Source organism: Sebastes umbrosus, chromosome 23 (genome assembly GCF_015220745.1).
Source record: "Sebastes umbrosus isolate fSebUmb1 chromosome 23, fSebUmb1.pri, whole genome shotgun sequence".
In the NCBI taxonomy this organism is placed as follows: domain Eukaryota; kingdom Metazoa; phylum Chordata; class Actinopteri; order Perciformes; family Sebastidae; genus Sebastes; species Sebastes umbrosus.
This window is the reverse complement of record NC_051291.1, coordinates 21,534,386-21,550,423: the sequence shown is the minus strand read 5'-3', so window position 1 is coordinate 21,550,423 and position 16,038 is coordinate 21,534,386. Positions and strand designations below refer to the sequence as shown.

General features: G+C 41.9%; 1 protein-coding gene and 1 long non-coding RNA gene across 6 annotated transcripts in view; one reads left to right on the top strand and one right to left on the bottom strand.

Moving 5' to 3' along the window:
* The window catches only part of ptprb (protein tyrosine phosphatase receptor type b), a 39,289-nt gene that overhangs the window by 13,591 nt on the left and 9,660 nt on the right, over positions 1-16,038 (top strand). For all 5 annotated transcript variants that reach the window (XR_005205637.1, XM_037761325.1, XM_037761324.1 and 2 more), the window contains 24 exons: positions 782-895; positions 985-1,131; positions 2,085-2,202; positions 2,391-2,536; positions 3,220-3,486; positions 3,703-3,761; positions 4,106-4,310; positions 4,398-4,495; positions 4,574-4,739; positions 4,814-4,926; positions 5,862-6,009; positions 6,087-6,356; positions 6,622-6,797; positions 7,237-7,387; positions 7,792-7,892; positions 8,232-8,397; positions 8,468-8,749; positions 11,777-12,055; positions 12,960-13,109; positions 13,207-13,346; positions 14,639-14,775; positions 14,896-15,002; positions 15,080-15,185; positions 15,331-15,411. Coding sequence is in view for 4 of the 5 variants with exons in the window: in XM_037761325.1 (XP_037617253.1) it covers positions 782-895; positions 985-1,131; positions 2,085-2,202; positions 2,391-2,536; positions 3,220-3,486; positions 3,703-3,761; positions 4,106-4,310; positions 4,398-4,495; positions 4,574-4,739; positions 4,814-4,926; positions 5,862-6,009; positions 6,087-6,356; positions 6,622-6,797; positions 7,237-7,387; positions 7,792-7,892; positions 8,232-8,397; positions 8,468-8,749; positions 11,777-12,055; positions 12,960-13,109; positions 13,207-13,346; positions 14,639-14,775; positions 14,896-15,002; positions 15,080-15,185; positions 15,331-15,411 (3,727 nt within the window). In the remaining variant the exon portion in view is untranslated. The remainder of the gene's footprint in view (positions 1-781; positions 896-984; positions 1,132-2,084; positions 2,203-2,390; positions 2,537-3,219; positions 3,487-3,702; positions 3,762-4,105; positions 4,311-4,397; positions 4,496-4,573; positions 4,740-4,813; positions 4,927-5,861; positions 6,010-6,086; positions 6,357-6,621; positions 6,798-7,236; positions 7,388-7,791; positions 7,893-8,231; positions 8,398-8,467; positions 8,750-11,776; positions 12,056-12,959; positions 13,110-13,206; positions 13,347-14,638; positions 14,776-14,895; positions 15,003-15,079; positions 15,186-15,330; positions 15,412-16,038) is intronic.
* Positions 10,867-11,676, bottom strand: LOC119483212. Its single transcript, XR_005205641.1, has 3 exons — positions 11,653-11,676; positions 11,498-11,517; positions 10,867-10,980 (listed from the first exon to the last, which is right to left on the bottom strand). It is a non-coding gene; the product is annotated as an uncharacterized LOC119483212 (long non-coding RNA).

Sequence of the window (16,038 nt, the reverse complement as noted above, 5' to 3'; positions counted from 1 at the left end):
GTGACCAGCATGAGGAGGAGGTGCCAGGCTGTTGTGGCTGCGTATGGATCTTCTACCGCTACTGAGGCTCCTGACGGTGTATTAAATGAATAAAGTGTAAAATAGCCAATATTTCTTGTTTGTTCCTTGTTACTGATAGAGAGTTCAATCGTCCAATCCACCAAACAACTCAAAACAAGAGTCAGTACCAACAGGAGAATACACTGTTTACCATCGGCAGAGCATTTTGGCAAATTTTTCTTGGGCGCTACCCACATAATCAGCTGTGCTGCTCATCCCACAAATGCATGATCCTTACAAGTTGGACATCATTGCGAAGGTAAATAAACAGGCTATCCAACAATGTAAAATACAATGCAAATTAGCATTGTAACAACAGAGAAATAATCCACCAAACACAAGTTTCCGAACTTTGTTTTTCCAGTTTATATGTATATATATATTACAGCCAAAATGTACTGCAGAAATATATATATACGTATTTTTATACATATATACTGTATATATTACTGCCGAAATATACAACAGAATATATATATATATATTTTCTGTTATATAGAAATATACAACAGAGAATATATATACTGTGTTACAGCTAAAATAAGTTACTGTGAAATATAGACTGATACATATTATGCTGAATACAGTCATTGCTACAAAAACAGACCACAAAAAAATAGTAGTGTAGAAATATATGACAAGATTAAATTTACAGAAGTGTTTGTTCTGGATCTGAAAAACACCTGAACTCGCCTGAGTTAAAGCTCTTCTGTCTCTGCAGCTCCGGCCGTGGTGTTGGACCTCCACCTACGGCACACAGACGAGACCTCGCTCAGCGCCATGTGGAGCCACGCCCCTGGGTCACGTGACGGCTACTTCCTGACCATTCGCCACGGTAACATCTGATTTAATCTCTTCTGTCGCTCAGAGCTCCGAGGTAGATGTTTAATCATTAATATAATTATTGCTTCCTGTGTTTCGTAGGTAACGTCACTGTGGACACCAGGGAGGTGGAGCCTAACATGAGGGAGTGCACGTTCAACGTCCTCACACCTGGGAGGCAGTACACCATCACCGTGACAACCAGGAGCTGGAAACTGAACACCTCTGTGTCTCTGGAGGGGAGGACAGGTGGGTTTTTAAATGTTTGTTGATCTTAAAGGTATAAAGACTTTATTAGTGCAGTGATTTTATAAACTTTTACAGCTTTAGGTACTCATTTAATTCCGTCAATTCACAAGACACGGGAAACCTCTGTTGGTCTGGAGGAGCTGCAGCAGTTATTTCTGCACAAACGTCCACTGTACATTCACTAGATATTCTCAGAGCTACGAAGTCTTCTGCAGTGTGGAGTGTGCGCGCATGCACGTGGGAGATGGAGCGAGCGGAGTGAAGGCAGGCAGGCAGAGGAGCAGAGACTCCGGTCCTGGAGACCAAAGCTACGGTCTCCCCTGCATCATCCGATCGCGGCCAACTCTGTTTTGCAAGACGGGCTTCACTAGATATAACTTTGTGGTTTTGGTGCTTCCGTGTAGTTTGTGTTGGAGTCTTGTCTGAACAGCGTAGCCACACGCGAGCGCGCATATGCGAGCGCGCATATGCGAGCGCGCATATGCGAGCGGAACACCGACCCGGGTGATTTATACGTGTAAAAAGATACAAACAGTCCCTTTAACTGATATTTCCTTCCAAACTTATTTAAATGCACAATAATACTCTTTTCAGTCTATGTTTGCATTCTAAGGACACAGATTGTATTTTCTATGGAGATTTTAAAGGCAGATATCTTGTTTTGTTTTTCATGTTTTTTTATGTCTACAAAAAGGAAAAATACATACTGTTCTTCACCAGAATTGAATACCTTTTAATTTACTGGATAAACCAGCTGTCAGACTATTATGTAGTTAATTTAATTATTGTAATTAATCAAAACATTATAATAGTACAGTTGAATGGAGGAATAATCTAATTAATAGGAAGTTTTAATTATTATCCGGTTGCTCAAACTTGCTGTCGGAGGTGCCGGTCCTCACATGTGTAGTAACTGTCCAGTGTGTGTGCATGTGTTTGTGTGTGTGTTACAGTTCCCATGGCGTTGCGTACCATCACTCTAAGAAGCTCCGGGGTCAACAGCTTCCAGGCATCATGGGAAAAACCACCAGGAGACGTGGACTCGTTCACATTGACTCTGCTGCAGGACAGGTGTGTTTCTAAACCAGGTGACTGTGTTCAGTCCAGGGGTCGGTCCACAGAAACAGGAAGCGGGGGGGATACTGCTTGCCGAGCTTCATCAAATGTTAAGAAACACACCTTCTAATAACTCTAAAAAGCTCTGTTTTCTCTTCCTACTCTGGATTGTGAAATGTTCAAATGAATGTTCCCCTCCTCAGCGTCGTAGTTCAGAACCACAGCGTTCCAGTCGGTTCTTCTTCTCTGCTGCTGGCCGGTTTGACTCCTGGCGCCTTATACAGGCTGCAGGCCGCCACCGTCAGCGGAGGCCTTCAGTCTAAAAGCACCAGTCTGGAGGGACGCACCGGTGAGCTACTACAAATTCAATTTTAAACTGTTTTTTCTATTTTATTTTATTTTTAATATTTTTATTTTTATTATTTTCACTGATTTTTTAATTATTATCTCTCATATGTTAATGAGGGTAAAGTTGCGTGCGTGTGTCAGTAAAAGTGTTTTATGTGATAACATCAGAGTTCTCAGAACAATAGCTGAAATACCAGAAAGGAGGTTGAAATGTTCCACACACACCAGAGACACTCCCAGTGCTCTGCTCAAAGGCTTCCTGCACACACACACACACACACACACACACACACACACACACACATTCACACATTCCTGCTGAAAGCACCTATTGTGTTCCCACATAATGTCCCAGTTATTTCAGGACAGACTCTGTGTGTGTGTGTGTGTTCACCTGCCAACCAATCAGCTCTCAGGTTGGCGAAAACAAAAACAAACCCCTCCCCCAGCCCCCTCAGATAACCTAATATTATTATATTATTAATGTATTTTATTTATTATTTTCATTTAATTAAATACACTTACTGAGCTTACAGAACTCTTCACTGTAATTTTATATTATTTTATTTTAATAATATTTTATTTAAATTAAATACATGTACTGAGCTTGCAGCGCACTCTGTTAGCTAATTCAGGAAACATCTTAATATTTGAACTCTGATCTCTTTCATCTTTTCCTTTCAGCACCGGCGTCGGTCTCCGAGGTAACCGTTGCTAACGGCGGTGGGTCGGACGCCCTGCAGGTGTCGTGGAGCCCGGCGGCGGGCGTGGTGGACAGCTACCTTGTCCGTCTTCAGGACGGTAGTCGAACTGTCCACACGCTGGCCGTGTCCCGCTCCTCGCCGCCCGAGTGCTCCTTCAGCTCGCTGGTCGCCGGGCGACTTTACTCTGTCGTCATAGTGACAAGGAGCGGCAGCCTGGAGAACGCCACCATGGTTCAAGCACAAACACGTACGGATTATATATTATTATTTTATTATAAATAATAATATATTATTTTACCTTTATGTGCTTTTTTATTTCAATTTACACCTGTATGTATATTTAGTCAATTTTTTTTATTTTTATTATATTTTCTTTTATTTGTGAATATTTCAGGTAAACAAAGCAAAAATAATGATTTTATAATAATTTAAAATTAATAAAATATTATTATTTGTCTTGCAGAACCTGCTACTGTACAAAACCCAACAGCTGTCCACTCTGCAAGAGACGACTTCCTGAAGGTCAGTTTTGTTAGTGAAGGAACTTTATTAAACAATTTGATTATTTATTATTATTATTAATAATAATAATAATAATAATAATAATAATAATAATAATAGTTATAATAATAAAAAAACAATTGTTATATATATAGCACATTTCAAAACAAAGTTACAAAGTTATTTACAAGACCAAAATAAAAATGGTAGACAAACAATGATAAAAACAGTTTAGGTCGGGATATTCCCTGAAAGCTGCCTCATGATGCATTTTATTATTATAATTTTTATTTTTAATATTTGTTTAGTTATGTTCAATCATCAGTAGAAGTATGTCTATTATTGCTCCTGCGTTGTGTGTTCAGGTGTACTGGCGTCACGCCGCTGGAGATTTGGACCGCTACGTGGTTCTGATCCGTTACAACAACAGCGTCCTGCAGAACAAGAGCGTCTCCGCCGGGCACAACGAGTGCGTCTTCTCGTCTCTGTCGCCAGGGAGACTCTACACCGTCACCGTGGAGACCTGGAGCGGGCACTACGTCAGCAGCGTCTCCACCGACGGGCGCACCTGTGAGTCCAAAACAAAGGAGACAACTTCTTATTCATTAATATATTTTTATTAATTAAAGTTGAGTTAAAGTTTTTGTTTTCCTTCAGTTCCAGCAGCTGTTGGAGATCTGTTACTCGGCAACGTAGGGACAGGTGATCTGACCGTCACCTGGAGCCCCGCCCCCGGCGATGTGGACCACTATGAGGTGTGTTAACTAACAGGCTCTAATGATGTTAGCTGCCACTGGGTGCTGCTCTAGTTTTACTCCTGTTGTCGTCTCCAGGTGACTCTGCTCTTCAACGACACTCGAGTTTTCCCTCCGGTCACGTTGGGCAGCAAGGTGCGACGCCACCGGCTGACCTCTCTGACCCCCGGGCGTCTGTATAAGATTGTGGTGTCAACGTTCAGCGGACCGTACCAGAGAGCTCAGTTCATCGAGGGACGCACAGGTGAGACGCTCAACACAGCTTTATATTAAAACATCTGGAGTCCAGTTTGTGCTGATCCAGACTCTCCTCTCCAGTCCCCAGTGCAGTCGGGAACCTCCACCTGGTTCCTCGCTCTGTTGCTGGGCTGCTGATCTCCTGGACGCCCGGAGACGGAGACCTGGACATGTACATCGTCTCCCTGTCCACAGTGAGTCCAACTGCACACATCAGTTACACAGTGAGAGAACAAAAACAATATTTGTATCTCCCTTCCATCCTTTTTATCTCTAAAAAGTCAGAAAAACAGCTTGTTTTCACACATAAAGGAACACATTCAAATTCACCAATGATGAGAAGCAAAATTCAAAATGAATAAATAAATATGCCATTCAAGGTAGAATAAAAATAAATGTAGGCATTAATGAATTGATGAAATGTGACATAAATTGATATTTCGGTTTTAATTTGCTTCTTTATTTATTTATCTTTGTATTAACTCCCCTTTTTATCTACTCTTCTATTTAATTTCCCCTTTCATTTATTTGTTTATTTAATTTTATTAATTTAACATTTATTTATAATATATTCATTTATTTTTGCATTTATTTTTTAAATTTAAAAAAAAATTATATTTGTTTATGTATTTATTCAAATTAAAACATAAATATCAATTTATGTCACATTTTAATTAATTGCTACATTTATTTTTAATATTATTTTTGCTTCATTTAAATGATACATTTATGTATTTATTTTAAATTGATTTAAAAAAATATAATTATTAATACTTATATATATTTTTTTCTTAATTTATTTATTTTTGCATGATTTTCCCTTTGCATGTATAAAATGTTTTTTAAAAACAGACCTCTGACGAAGGATATTGTATACAAAATAGAATAAATAGGGCCCAACATGGCTTTCTTGGGTACACCACAAGAGATGAAAAAGATACATTCTGATCGTTGACAAACAAAATGTGGATGATTCAGTTTGTAAATGAAGAGATGATGGATGGATAGATTGATAGTTTGGATAGTTTGATGGAGGGATGGATGGATATTTAACTGATGAAGGAAAATACAATTATTACTGATAGACGATAGGTTTATAAATATATCTGTTGTCACTTCCTGTCTCCAGGTCGGCGTCGTCATTGAGACTCGCCCCGTCCCTAAACACATCTCATCCCTGGACTTCCTTGATCTGACCCCAGGCCACGCCTACACCATCACCGTCCAATCACTGAGCGGGATGCTGACCAATAGCAACACGGCCACCGGCAGGACCGGTAGGACGCTGAATGATTTGATTCTTTTAAATGTTTGAGGAAAAACTGCGTCAATATTGATGATAAATGTGTTCCAGCTCCGGCTAGAGTCACGGCGCTGCAGGCGGATAACGACCACACCACACACAGTCTGACCGTCAGCTGGGAGAGGCCCGTGGGCATGTACGACGGCTACAGTCTGCAGTTACTGGACGAGGCCGGAATCCTTCTGGCCAACCGGTCGGTCTCTGTGGAGAGTCGGAGTGAGCGTCTGGAGGGTCTGACATCAGGGAGGTGGTACAGAGTGAAGGTGGCGACGCTCAGCGGCGGCGTCTCGTCGCTGGATGCCACAGCAGAGGGTCAAACTCGTAAGTCACTACGTTACAATACAAGTGACTCATATTTTTTCATATAATTTTGAGTTGTAAGGTTTATTAATCCGTTGATCGTGACGCTTTGTTGTGTCATTTTATAAATCACGAATGCATCAACTCATCACAGTAAACTTAAAGTACTTGTAGTATTAATACTATGAATATTTCATGCACAAGTGATCAGTTTCTTCCATGTGACCGTTGATCACTAACAGTTTGACCTCCTGACCTCTATAAATAAACTCTGTCTGTGTTTCAGGTCCGTCTGCCGTCAGTAATCTCACCGTCACGTCGGCCACCTCCTCATCTCTCTCCTTCTCCTGGCGTCCCTCGGACGGCCACGTCGACATCTATGATCTGTCGCTCTACAGCGTTGCTGAGGCAACAGCCAATCACAGGCAGGACGCTGCCGGGAGCAGGAAGGAGCATCAACAGGTGGGATTAATAAATCACACATGTAATAACACATCATATATAGAGGTGAAACATTATATGAATACACTTAATATTTCTGGTAAATTGTATTTGCCTGAACTAGGGTGCTTCGTCATTTTGTGTCATTTACTATCTACTTTTGTAGTTCCTCATAGTGGAGCCATGCAACCATGAGACACAACAATTGTCCTCATATGTGATTTCAGGCCGTTCCCTTCTGTCGTCCTCCCAGTCAGTGATGGCTGATGGATGTGGTATCGTAAAACAGTCTCTTGTAAAACCGTCCGATCGCTGCAGTGTAGCTGCTGAACAGCACTGCTGGCGCTAAACCGGAAGAACTAACGCAACAGCCTTCGAACCTGAAGTGAAATAATGGGCGGGGCCGCATACGGTGACTAAGTAATATAATATGTGATGTATTGTGTTGTGTGTGCTGCAGGCGGCGGGCGAGCCAGTGGACCTGCAGAAGGTCGGTCCAGCTGCAGACAGCTGTGTGTTCTCCGGCCTGCGAGCAGGAAGTCTGTACAGACTGCAGGTGGTGAGCTGGAGCCGAGGAATGAGCAGCGACTCGTCTGTGATGGCCAGAACCGGTCAGTACACACTATTATCATCATGTTAGGAGTATTAGCATTACTGATATAATGATGGTTATGTGACCTTTGGATTATGGTCTTCTCCTTCATCCCGTTTCTAACTAAACACCGTTGTTTTGTTTGTCTTTATGTTTTTTTTGTCACCTTCATTTTCCCTTTTTATCTGTTATTATTTCCTCCTCTCTTCTTCCATGTTAACCTTATTTTCTTTTCCTCCCCATCCTTCTTTTCTCACATTGTCTACTCTCCAATTTCCATTGCATTTGCTTTATTTTTTTTTCATCCATCTTGTTTTCTTCTTCACCTTTCTTTCTACCATCTTGTGCATTATCTTCATCTTTCATCTTTCTTCTTTTTCCCCCTCACAATCATCATCTTTTCTTTCTTTTTCTGCTCCACAGTCCCGTCTTCAGTCTCGTCTCTCCAGGTTCAGATTTCAGGACGGACGGACAGACTGACGGTCAGCTGGCAGCACGGAGAGGGAGGCTGGAGCAGCTACCAGGTTCGTCATTCACTTATTTTATAAAAGTCGCAACTTCCACATTAATGCAGCAGTAATATTAATCCAGAAAAATCAGATAGAATAGGAAAACACTGACAGGGAACATTGACTGCACAATGAGTAGTTTTACTTTAAGTACTTTTTTGTGCTTTTGTTGTGAAAGTCCTGTCAGGAAAAAAAGAGAGGGAGAGATGGAGGGCAGCGGGTCTGTAGTGGTTCCTGAAGTTTCCAGATATATTACTGGAAAAGATCTCGTCAAATAACAAAAGAGCTAAAAATGTCAATGAGGTTTTGAATGAGATTCATCGGTACCGAATCTTGTGCTCTTTGTGGTTTCAGGTGGTTTTATACGACGCTTCTGGAACCACTCTGGGAGCCCAGACGCTCGGGGCGGAGCACAGGAGTCACATGTTCTCTGGACTCTTCCCTGGTAGGCTGTACCGCGCTGAGGTCATCACACACAGCGGGGAACTGACCAATAACATCTCAGTCTTTGGACGCACCGGTAAGTCAAATAAAAACACACACAAACGCGGAGTAAAGAGTCGTATTAATATTGTTTTTCTTCCCTCCAGCTCCAGAACCGCCCACCCGCCTGTCAGTGAAACAAGGCCCGACCAACGACACGGTAGAGCTGTCGTGGTCCGGTCCCGACTCCGGCGACTATGACAGCTTCAGCCTGCAGTGGACGCCTCCAGACCGCCTGTCAGTCACAGACACTCACCTGACCAGCCGCATCCTGGGCGAGATGTTTCCGGGGCGACAGTACAACTTCACCGTGGCGACCATCAGTGGGGGCGGAGCCAGGGGTCCGCCCCTGGTCAGGAGCCAGCCAATCCAGAGAAACGTCAGGACAAGTAGGTGGAAAGAGTCTGAAATTCATTGTAATGTTGACTTTATAATAAATGTTCAAAGCCACCAGACTCCATTGAGAAAAACAGTCATTTTACCTCTCAGAACACGGCTGGTCTACCGCTGCCTCCATCGGTTAGTTAGTTTGTGTTGTGTGATTTTGGTGAATCTGAACTAACTTAGGATCAAATGTTGGTAAGATGAAGTGGAGGCGTTGTGGTAATTTGGTTTGTGTTGTTGCTTCCTGTGACGATCAGGGTTCGTTAACTTGTACATAGGTTTTTGGGGCTTTGGGACAAAATTGTAGACTCTGAGTTACTCCCTTCTCCTCTCCTGAACTCCTTTCATATTTGTCCTTCCTCTTGTCTACTCTCCAAACTCCTTCCCCTTCTCTCTCCTCCTCATCTCCTCTTTGTCCTTCCTCCTCTCGTTCATCACACTCTTCCTCCCTCTCTCATTTCCTTTCATTTCTCCTCTCCTCGTCTCCTCTCTTCTTCTTTCTCTCCTACCCTCTCATTTCCTTCACTCTCTTCATTTCCTTCTCTTCCTTTCTCTTCTACTCTTCTCTCTCCAGCTCTCCTTTCCTCCTTACCTTGTTTCCTCTCCTCTCCCCTTGTCTCCTCCTCTCTTGTCTCCTCTCCCCTTGTCTCTTCTCCTCCCTCCTCCCTCCTCCTTGTTTGTTCTTCTCTCTCCTTTTCTCCTCTCCTCCTCTCTTGTCTCCTCTCCCCTCCTCTTGCCTCCTCTATCCTTATCTCCTCTCCTCTCCTCTTGCCTCCTATATCTTTGTCTCCCCTCTCCTAGTTTCCTCTCCTTCCCCCTCAACTCCTCTCTCCTTGTCTTCTCTCCCCATGTCTCCTCACCTCCCTCGTCCTTTTTTCTCTTCTCCTCTAACCTTGTCTCCTCTCCTTGTTTCCTTTTGCTCCTCTCCTTTCCTCTCCCTTCATCTCCTCTCCTGTCATCTCTCCTTGTCTCCTCTCCTCTCTACCTACTTGTTTAAATGCACATTTGGGGAGTTTCATAAATGTGTTTTGTTCTTATGGTGGAGAGCGATATTCTAGTCTTTTAGTCCGTTCCTGCTCAGAGAAGTTTGTCAGACAGGAAACAAACAAACAAACTGTGAACACAAAGCAGGAACAACTCTACTGTCTCCTTCTTTACAATCACTTCTATAGAAGTCTGACCTGATGCTGTTTCTCCTTCTGACCACCAGATGGAAACAGAACAAAGAGTCTGAATGTCTCTCTGGTTTAAATCCAGTTTTAATCTGTTTGTCTCTGAGGGTTTTTGGCTCCAGAAGGAACAAAAAATCCCACACACATTATGAATATGTATATAGTGACCTCATTTCGGCCAAAGAGGTGATGCAGTATTTATATATATATAGAAGCAGTTAACGGAGAAAGAAGTGCAGCTTTATTTTGGTGAATACACACCAACTTTGTGGTGAGATTGAGTTTGTGTGCAGGAAATACAACGATAATATATCATATATCATAGTTAACAGTTAATGTATCTACTAACAAGTATTGGTGTGTGTATCACAGCCTTCTTCCTCTGCACCATAGAGCTCCATTAAAAACTGACCACAAGAAGAGGGACCATTTTTAATAAACTAGCGTCACTGTGGATAATTTCTATCCAGAATTATTGAGAAGATTGTATTATACACAGTAACATTTAAAGTTGATGTCCTTCCATGAACGTTACTTCTCTGGCAACCTACCAGCGTTAAAATGCCTGATTTGTTAATGGAGTTTGGTGAGCAGATGCTAAATCAGCTTGTGGCTCACACTGTTGCACTGGATGACTTTATTACCATGAACACACATGAGGTTTGTATCTTTAAACAGTGACAAGCAACAGTTCCTCCACATGAAGAGATGTTTTTTTATAAATAACTATGAATTTCACTGGTTTTATCTTCCGTTCTCTTCGAGCCAGAGACAGATAAACATCCTCCTTCACCTTCCTCTTCCTGTCCTCTCTCTCACATTCATCTTTAAGAGACACTTTTATCGTCTCTCATCAGGACAAATAAATAGAGACGCTGCCGATAACGGCGCCGACTCATCACTCAACAGATGTGTGTTCATTAGTCTGAATAAATAATCGGACTGAGTGTCGACCTTCCTGTGAAAAACACCAACTGGGACGCAGCTAAAAGAAAGAACTGAGATTTTATTGGACTGACTCTCCTCTTTTATGTCCTTACCCTCCATCCTCTTTACCTCCTATTCTCCTTCCCTACTCTCCCTTCCCCTTCTCTCTCCTCCTTATCTCCTATTTGTTCCTCCTCTTCTCTCTCCATCTCTCCTTTTCTCCCTTCATGTCTCCTCTCCTCCTCGCCTTGTCTCCTCTCCTCTCTCCTTGTCTCCTCTCTCCTTATCTTCTCTCCTCTCTCCTTTTCTCCTCTGCCCTCGTCCTAATTCCTCCTCTCTCCTTGTCTCCTCTCACCTTGTCTTCTCTCCTCTCTCCTTGTTTCCTCTCCTCTCCCCTCGTCTCCCCTCCCTTCCTCTCTCCTTGTCTCCTCTCCTCTCTACTTGTTTCCTCTACTCTTTCTTCCTCTCTCCTTGTTTCCTCTCCTCTCTCCTTTTCTCCTCTCCTCTCTACTCTGCTCCTCTGTCTCCTCCCCTCTCCCTTCCTCTCTCCTTGTTTCCTCTCCTCTCTTCTTTTCTTCTCTCCTCTGTCCTGGTCTCCTTTCCTCTCTATTCATCTACTCTCCTCCCTTGTCTCCTCTCCCATTGTATCATTACCTCCTCTCTCCTTATTTCCTCTCCTTTCTTCTTATCTCCTCTCCCCTGGTCCCCTCTTTCCTTCCTCTCCCCTGGTCTCCTCTCCTCTATTGTCTCCTATCCTCTCTCCTTGCCTCCACTGATCTCCTTTCCCCTTGTCCCCTCTCTCCTTCCACTCCCCTTGTCTCCTCTCCTCTCCCCATGTCTCATCACCTCCTCTCTCCTTATTTCCTCTCCTCTCCTTTCTCCTTGTCCCCTGTCTCCTACTCTCCTCTCCCCTTCTCTCCTCGTCTCCTCCAGGCCCGTCTCCTCTGAAGTCCATCCACTGCTTCCCTCTCTCCTCCTCCTCCCTCTCCTGCTCCTGGTCGCCTCCTCTCTCCGACTTCGACTCCTACGAGGTCGAGTGCCGTCGCCACGACGACGGGGAGCTGACCTCGGCGCTGCGGCTGGCGGGGGGCGTCACCGCGGTAACGCTGGACCACTTGGAGGCATACAGGAAGTACTCGGTGACGGTCAGAGTGGCGTCGGCCGGACAGACGAGTCAGCCGGCAACGCACACGACAGTTACCATGATAGATCGTGAGTACACACACGCACACACGCAAACACGCACATGCACAATGCACGCACGCACGCACGCACGCACGCACACGCACACGCACACACACACACACACACACACACACACACACACACACACACACACACACACCCTCTGGTCCTGTAGTTGAGTTTGGAGTTTAAATAAAACTCTGATTAAATGGGACATCTGGTCACCTGAGACTCACTGAGAGAGAACAGCAGCATTTATTAATTAATTCATCTTTAATTGGAAGAAGTACTCTGATATGGTGATGGTATTCGTACTTTTACTTCAGTAAAAGTACGAATACCATCACCATATCAGAGTGTAGAAATACTCTGTTACAAGTCCTGCAGTCAAAGGTTTACTTAATTAAAAGTACAAAAGTATTATCATCAAAATATATTTAAAGTAGCAAAAGTAAAAGTACACATTCTGCAGGATAATCAACATTATATTATTGTATTATAATTATTGATGCATTAATGTGTTCATCACTTTAATGTGTTCAGCTGGTAAAGGTGGAGCTTTTAATGACATTATATACTGCTGGTAGTTTAATCTATAATAATACATCAGCATTTATTAGTTGGTTATATTTTGTATTGATAATCTGAATTTGTAAAGTAAATAAATCTGTCAGATAAATGTAGTGGAGTAAAAATATAAAATAGCAGAAAATTGAAAAAAGTCACTTCAAAACTGTAATTGAGTAAAACAGAAACAGAAGAAAACAAAAAATAATAAGAAAGGCCACGACTCTAGAAAATCGAATAGAAAGTGTTTTTATTAGTGACAGTTCAACTAAAAACAGTCGGGAGAGAAAAAGAAGAATAAGAGGAATTGTGTTGTTTACTTTATTTGATTGACAGTCTGTTTAACCAATCTGTTTCCTTTCAGGCCCTCCGGTCCCACCCCCGAGCGTTCGTGTTGGTGAGAAGTCATCGAAGGTCACGCCGTCCTCCATCTTGTTCCGCTTCAACTGCTCCTGGTTCAGCGACGCCAACGGAGCCGTGCGATACTTCGCCGTGATCGTGGCCGAGTCTGACGGTACAAACGCACGTTTTAACTACTTAAATATATAATAAATAACCTGCTGACAGGATTTAAGTCAGCTTCCTCTGACTGTTCATGTCTGTTCTGACAGCCAATGAGATGCTGCAGCCGGAGCAGCGCCACCCTCTGCCCTCCTACCGCGACTACATCAGCAACTCCTCCGTCAGAGCGTATCAGACCGCCTACTTCTCCAGCCGCTGTCCGCAGGACGCCGACGCCGCCGCTGGACAGGTGACCACAGAAAACACTAAAAGAATTACTGCAGCAATCTAACAGCTGATACAAAGATATACTAATATTATTCTATATTATTATTTACTGTATTCAGGTCTTTAGTTGAACCAGTCAGGAACCGTGAGATTCTATTATATTCTATATATTCTTCAACATGTTGTCTTGATGAATTCTTAATGAAGTATTTGTGTACATTCACACATTTATATACCAATTATTTACATTTGAGTGTTCTATAGATACAACTAATTATTTATTTTGTATCATACACATAAAAACAAATCACATGAAAGTAATATAAAGTATGTGTGAGGGTGTGGTAGAAACCTGCAATGGCTTACATGTATTAAAAGAAAGCACACCCAAAACACATACAAAAGATCAAATATAAGCATACAAATATCACCAGTACATTTTAAATAGTAATGTTAAAAAAAAAAAAAAATATGTCATATATACAGTAATTTGATATAAGCTGACATTTGTGGACAAAAATATCTGAAAGAAATGATGAAAATCTAAAAAGAAATAATTCAAAATATAATTCATTGTAAAATCAGAATTGGAGAAACAAATTTAAAATAAAAAATATATATATTTAATAGCGTTTACTAGATTTTTTTATTTCTTGCTGATAAACACTCAAATGATCAGCAACTCGTCTATATTCCATTGTGTATATATTGTTGAATGAGTCCCCTGTTTTGTGTACTATGGAGGCCAAAATAAAAAATAAATAAATGAATAAATTACTCAATAGATACATAAATATTCCATTAATGTACCTAAATATTATTACAAATAAATATAGACAATAATTAAGTGATAAAATGTGACATAAATTGATATTCCTGTTTTAATTTGCTTCTTTGTTTATCTACATTTCTATTAATTTCCCTGTCTTCCCCTTTTTCCTTTTACGCATTTATTGACTTATCTTTATTCATATTTTATTTATATATTTTCTAGTTTATTTTTAGTTTATTTCAATGTGTTCTGAATTTATTTTTAAATGTATTTATTACTTATTAAATGTATGCATTTATTAATGTATATTAAAAACTAAAAACAAATAGTACTACTACAAATTAATATCAGGAGCAACTGTAATAACGCTAACGACATAAATAATGAAATAATGCTGAACATTGACGACGATAATGAAGAAGAAAAACAATCAAAGAAGTAAAGCCAATAAAAAGTGGATGAAATACTTTCCATATTATTGTGTTTTTATTGTGTGTAATCTATCAATCAATCAATCAATCAATCAATCACTAATTGATCAGGTGGTGGAGGTGAACCTGGGGGCAGGAGGGGATCGGCTGGGCGGGGCCTGTGACCGTTACCATGACGACGACCTCTATCTGAGCGACAGCTACGGCGGCTTCTGTGACGGGCCGCTGAAAGCCAAAACCTCCTACAGGTACGACAGACACGCGCACACACACACACACACACACACACACACACACACACACACTGTTCATGTGTAGCTATTGGAGTGTGTATTTACGTGTGTGTGTGTGTGTGTGTGTGTGTTCAGGCTGAGCGTGCGAGCGTTCACCAGACTGTTTGATGAAAACCACCGAGAGTTTCCTCAGCCGCTCTTCACCGACACCTACCTGTCCACGCCGCTCAGGACGCACTCAGGTGAGTCTCACACACACACACACACACACACACACGCTGCCTGTGTGTAACTGTGTGTGCGTGTTGTTGTGTGTCAGAGCCTCTCGGTGGCGTCGTGGAGGGTTTGAGTGCCGGGATGTTCCTGATCGGGATGATGGTGGCTGTCGTTTCTCTGCTCGTCTACAGACAGCGGCTACGCAAAGTGTGAGTGCACACACACACACACACACACACACACACACACACACACACACACACATATTTACACACTTTTCCCCAAATATAATCAATTTAATATCATAGAAGAAAACATTGAAACATTTGTGTGTGTGTGTGTGTGTGTGTGCAGGGCGGTGCAGGAGAACCCGGTGGTGAGGATGAGTATGTGGAAAGAAGTTCCAGCTTCAGGATTATATCTGGGAGTCAGGAGGTGAGAGAGACTATAATTATTCATCCTCTACATCTGAGAGAGATTTTAGAGTTTCTAATAACCTCCTCTGCCCAACATGTGTGAGAGTGAAGTATTAGTTTCCAGTAAAGTTCTCTGTCTCATGATGATGACCTCATCACTCACCGCCACAGCACACAGCATCTGTTAATTAAGTTAGTGGGTTCACCACAACTCATTACTGTCTCTGTGCTTCATAAACGGCTGTTAGAGCTTAAAGTTAGTATTAAAACAGGACTGCACATTCATCAAATTAACTCCTATATGTTTGAAAATAATCATTATAGGTTGTTTATTATTTAAAAAACAATTATTAAAACAACTAAAATTAAATAATTTAAAAAAGAGTTAAAAAAAAAATTATATTTAACAGACTGCACAAATAAAATGTGTTTATATATTTTATTTTTAATATAAATTATTTAAAAAACAATTATTATTTTCGGAGGACGCGGTCGGAGGACGCGGTCGGAGGACGCGGGGGAGACCGTAGCTTTGGTCTCCAGGACCGGAGTCTCTGCTGTACTCTGCTCCTCTGCTCCTCTGCCTGCCTTCTTGCCTTCACTCAGCTCGCTCCACCTCACGTGCATGCACGCACACTACACACTG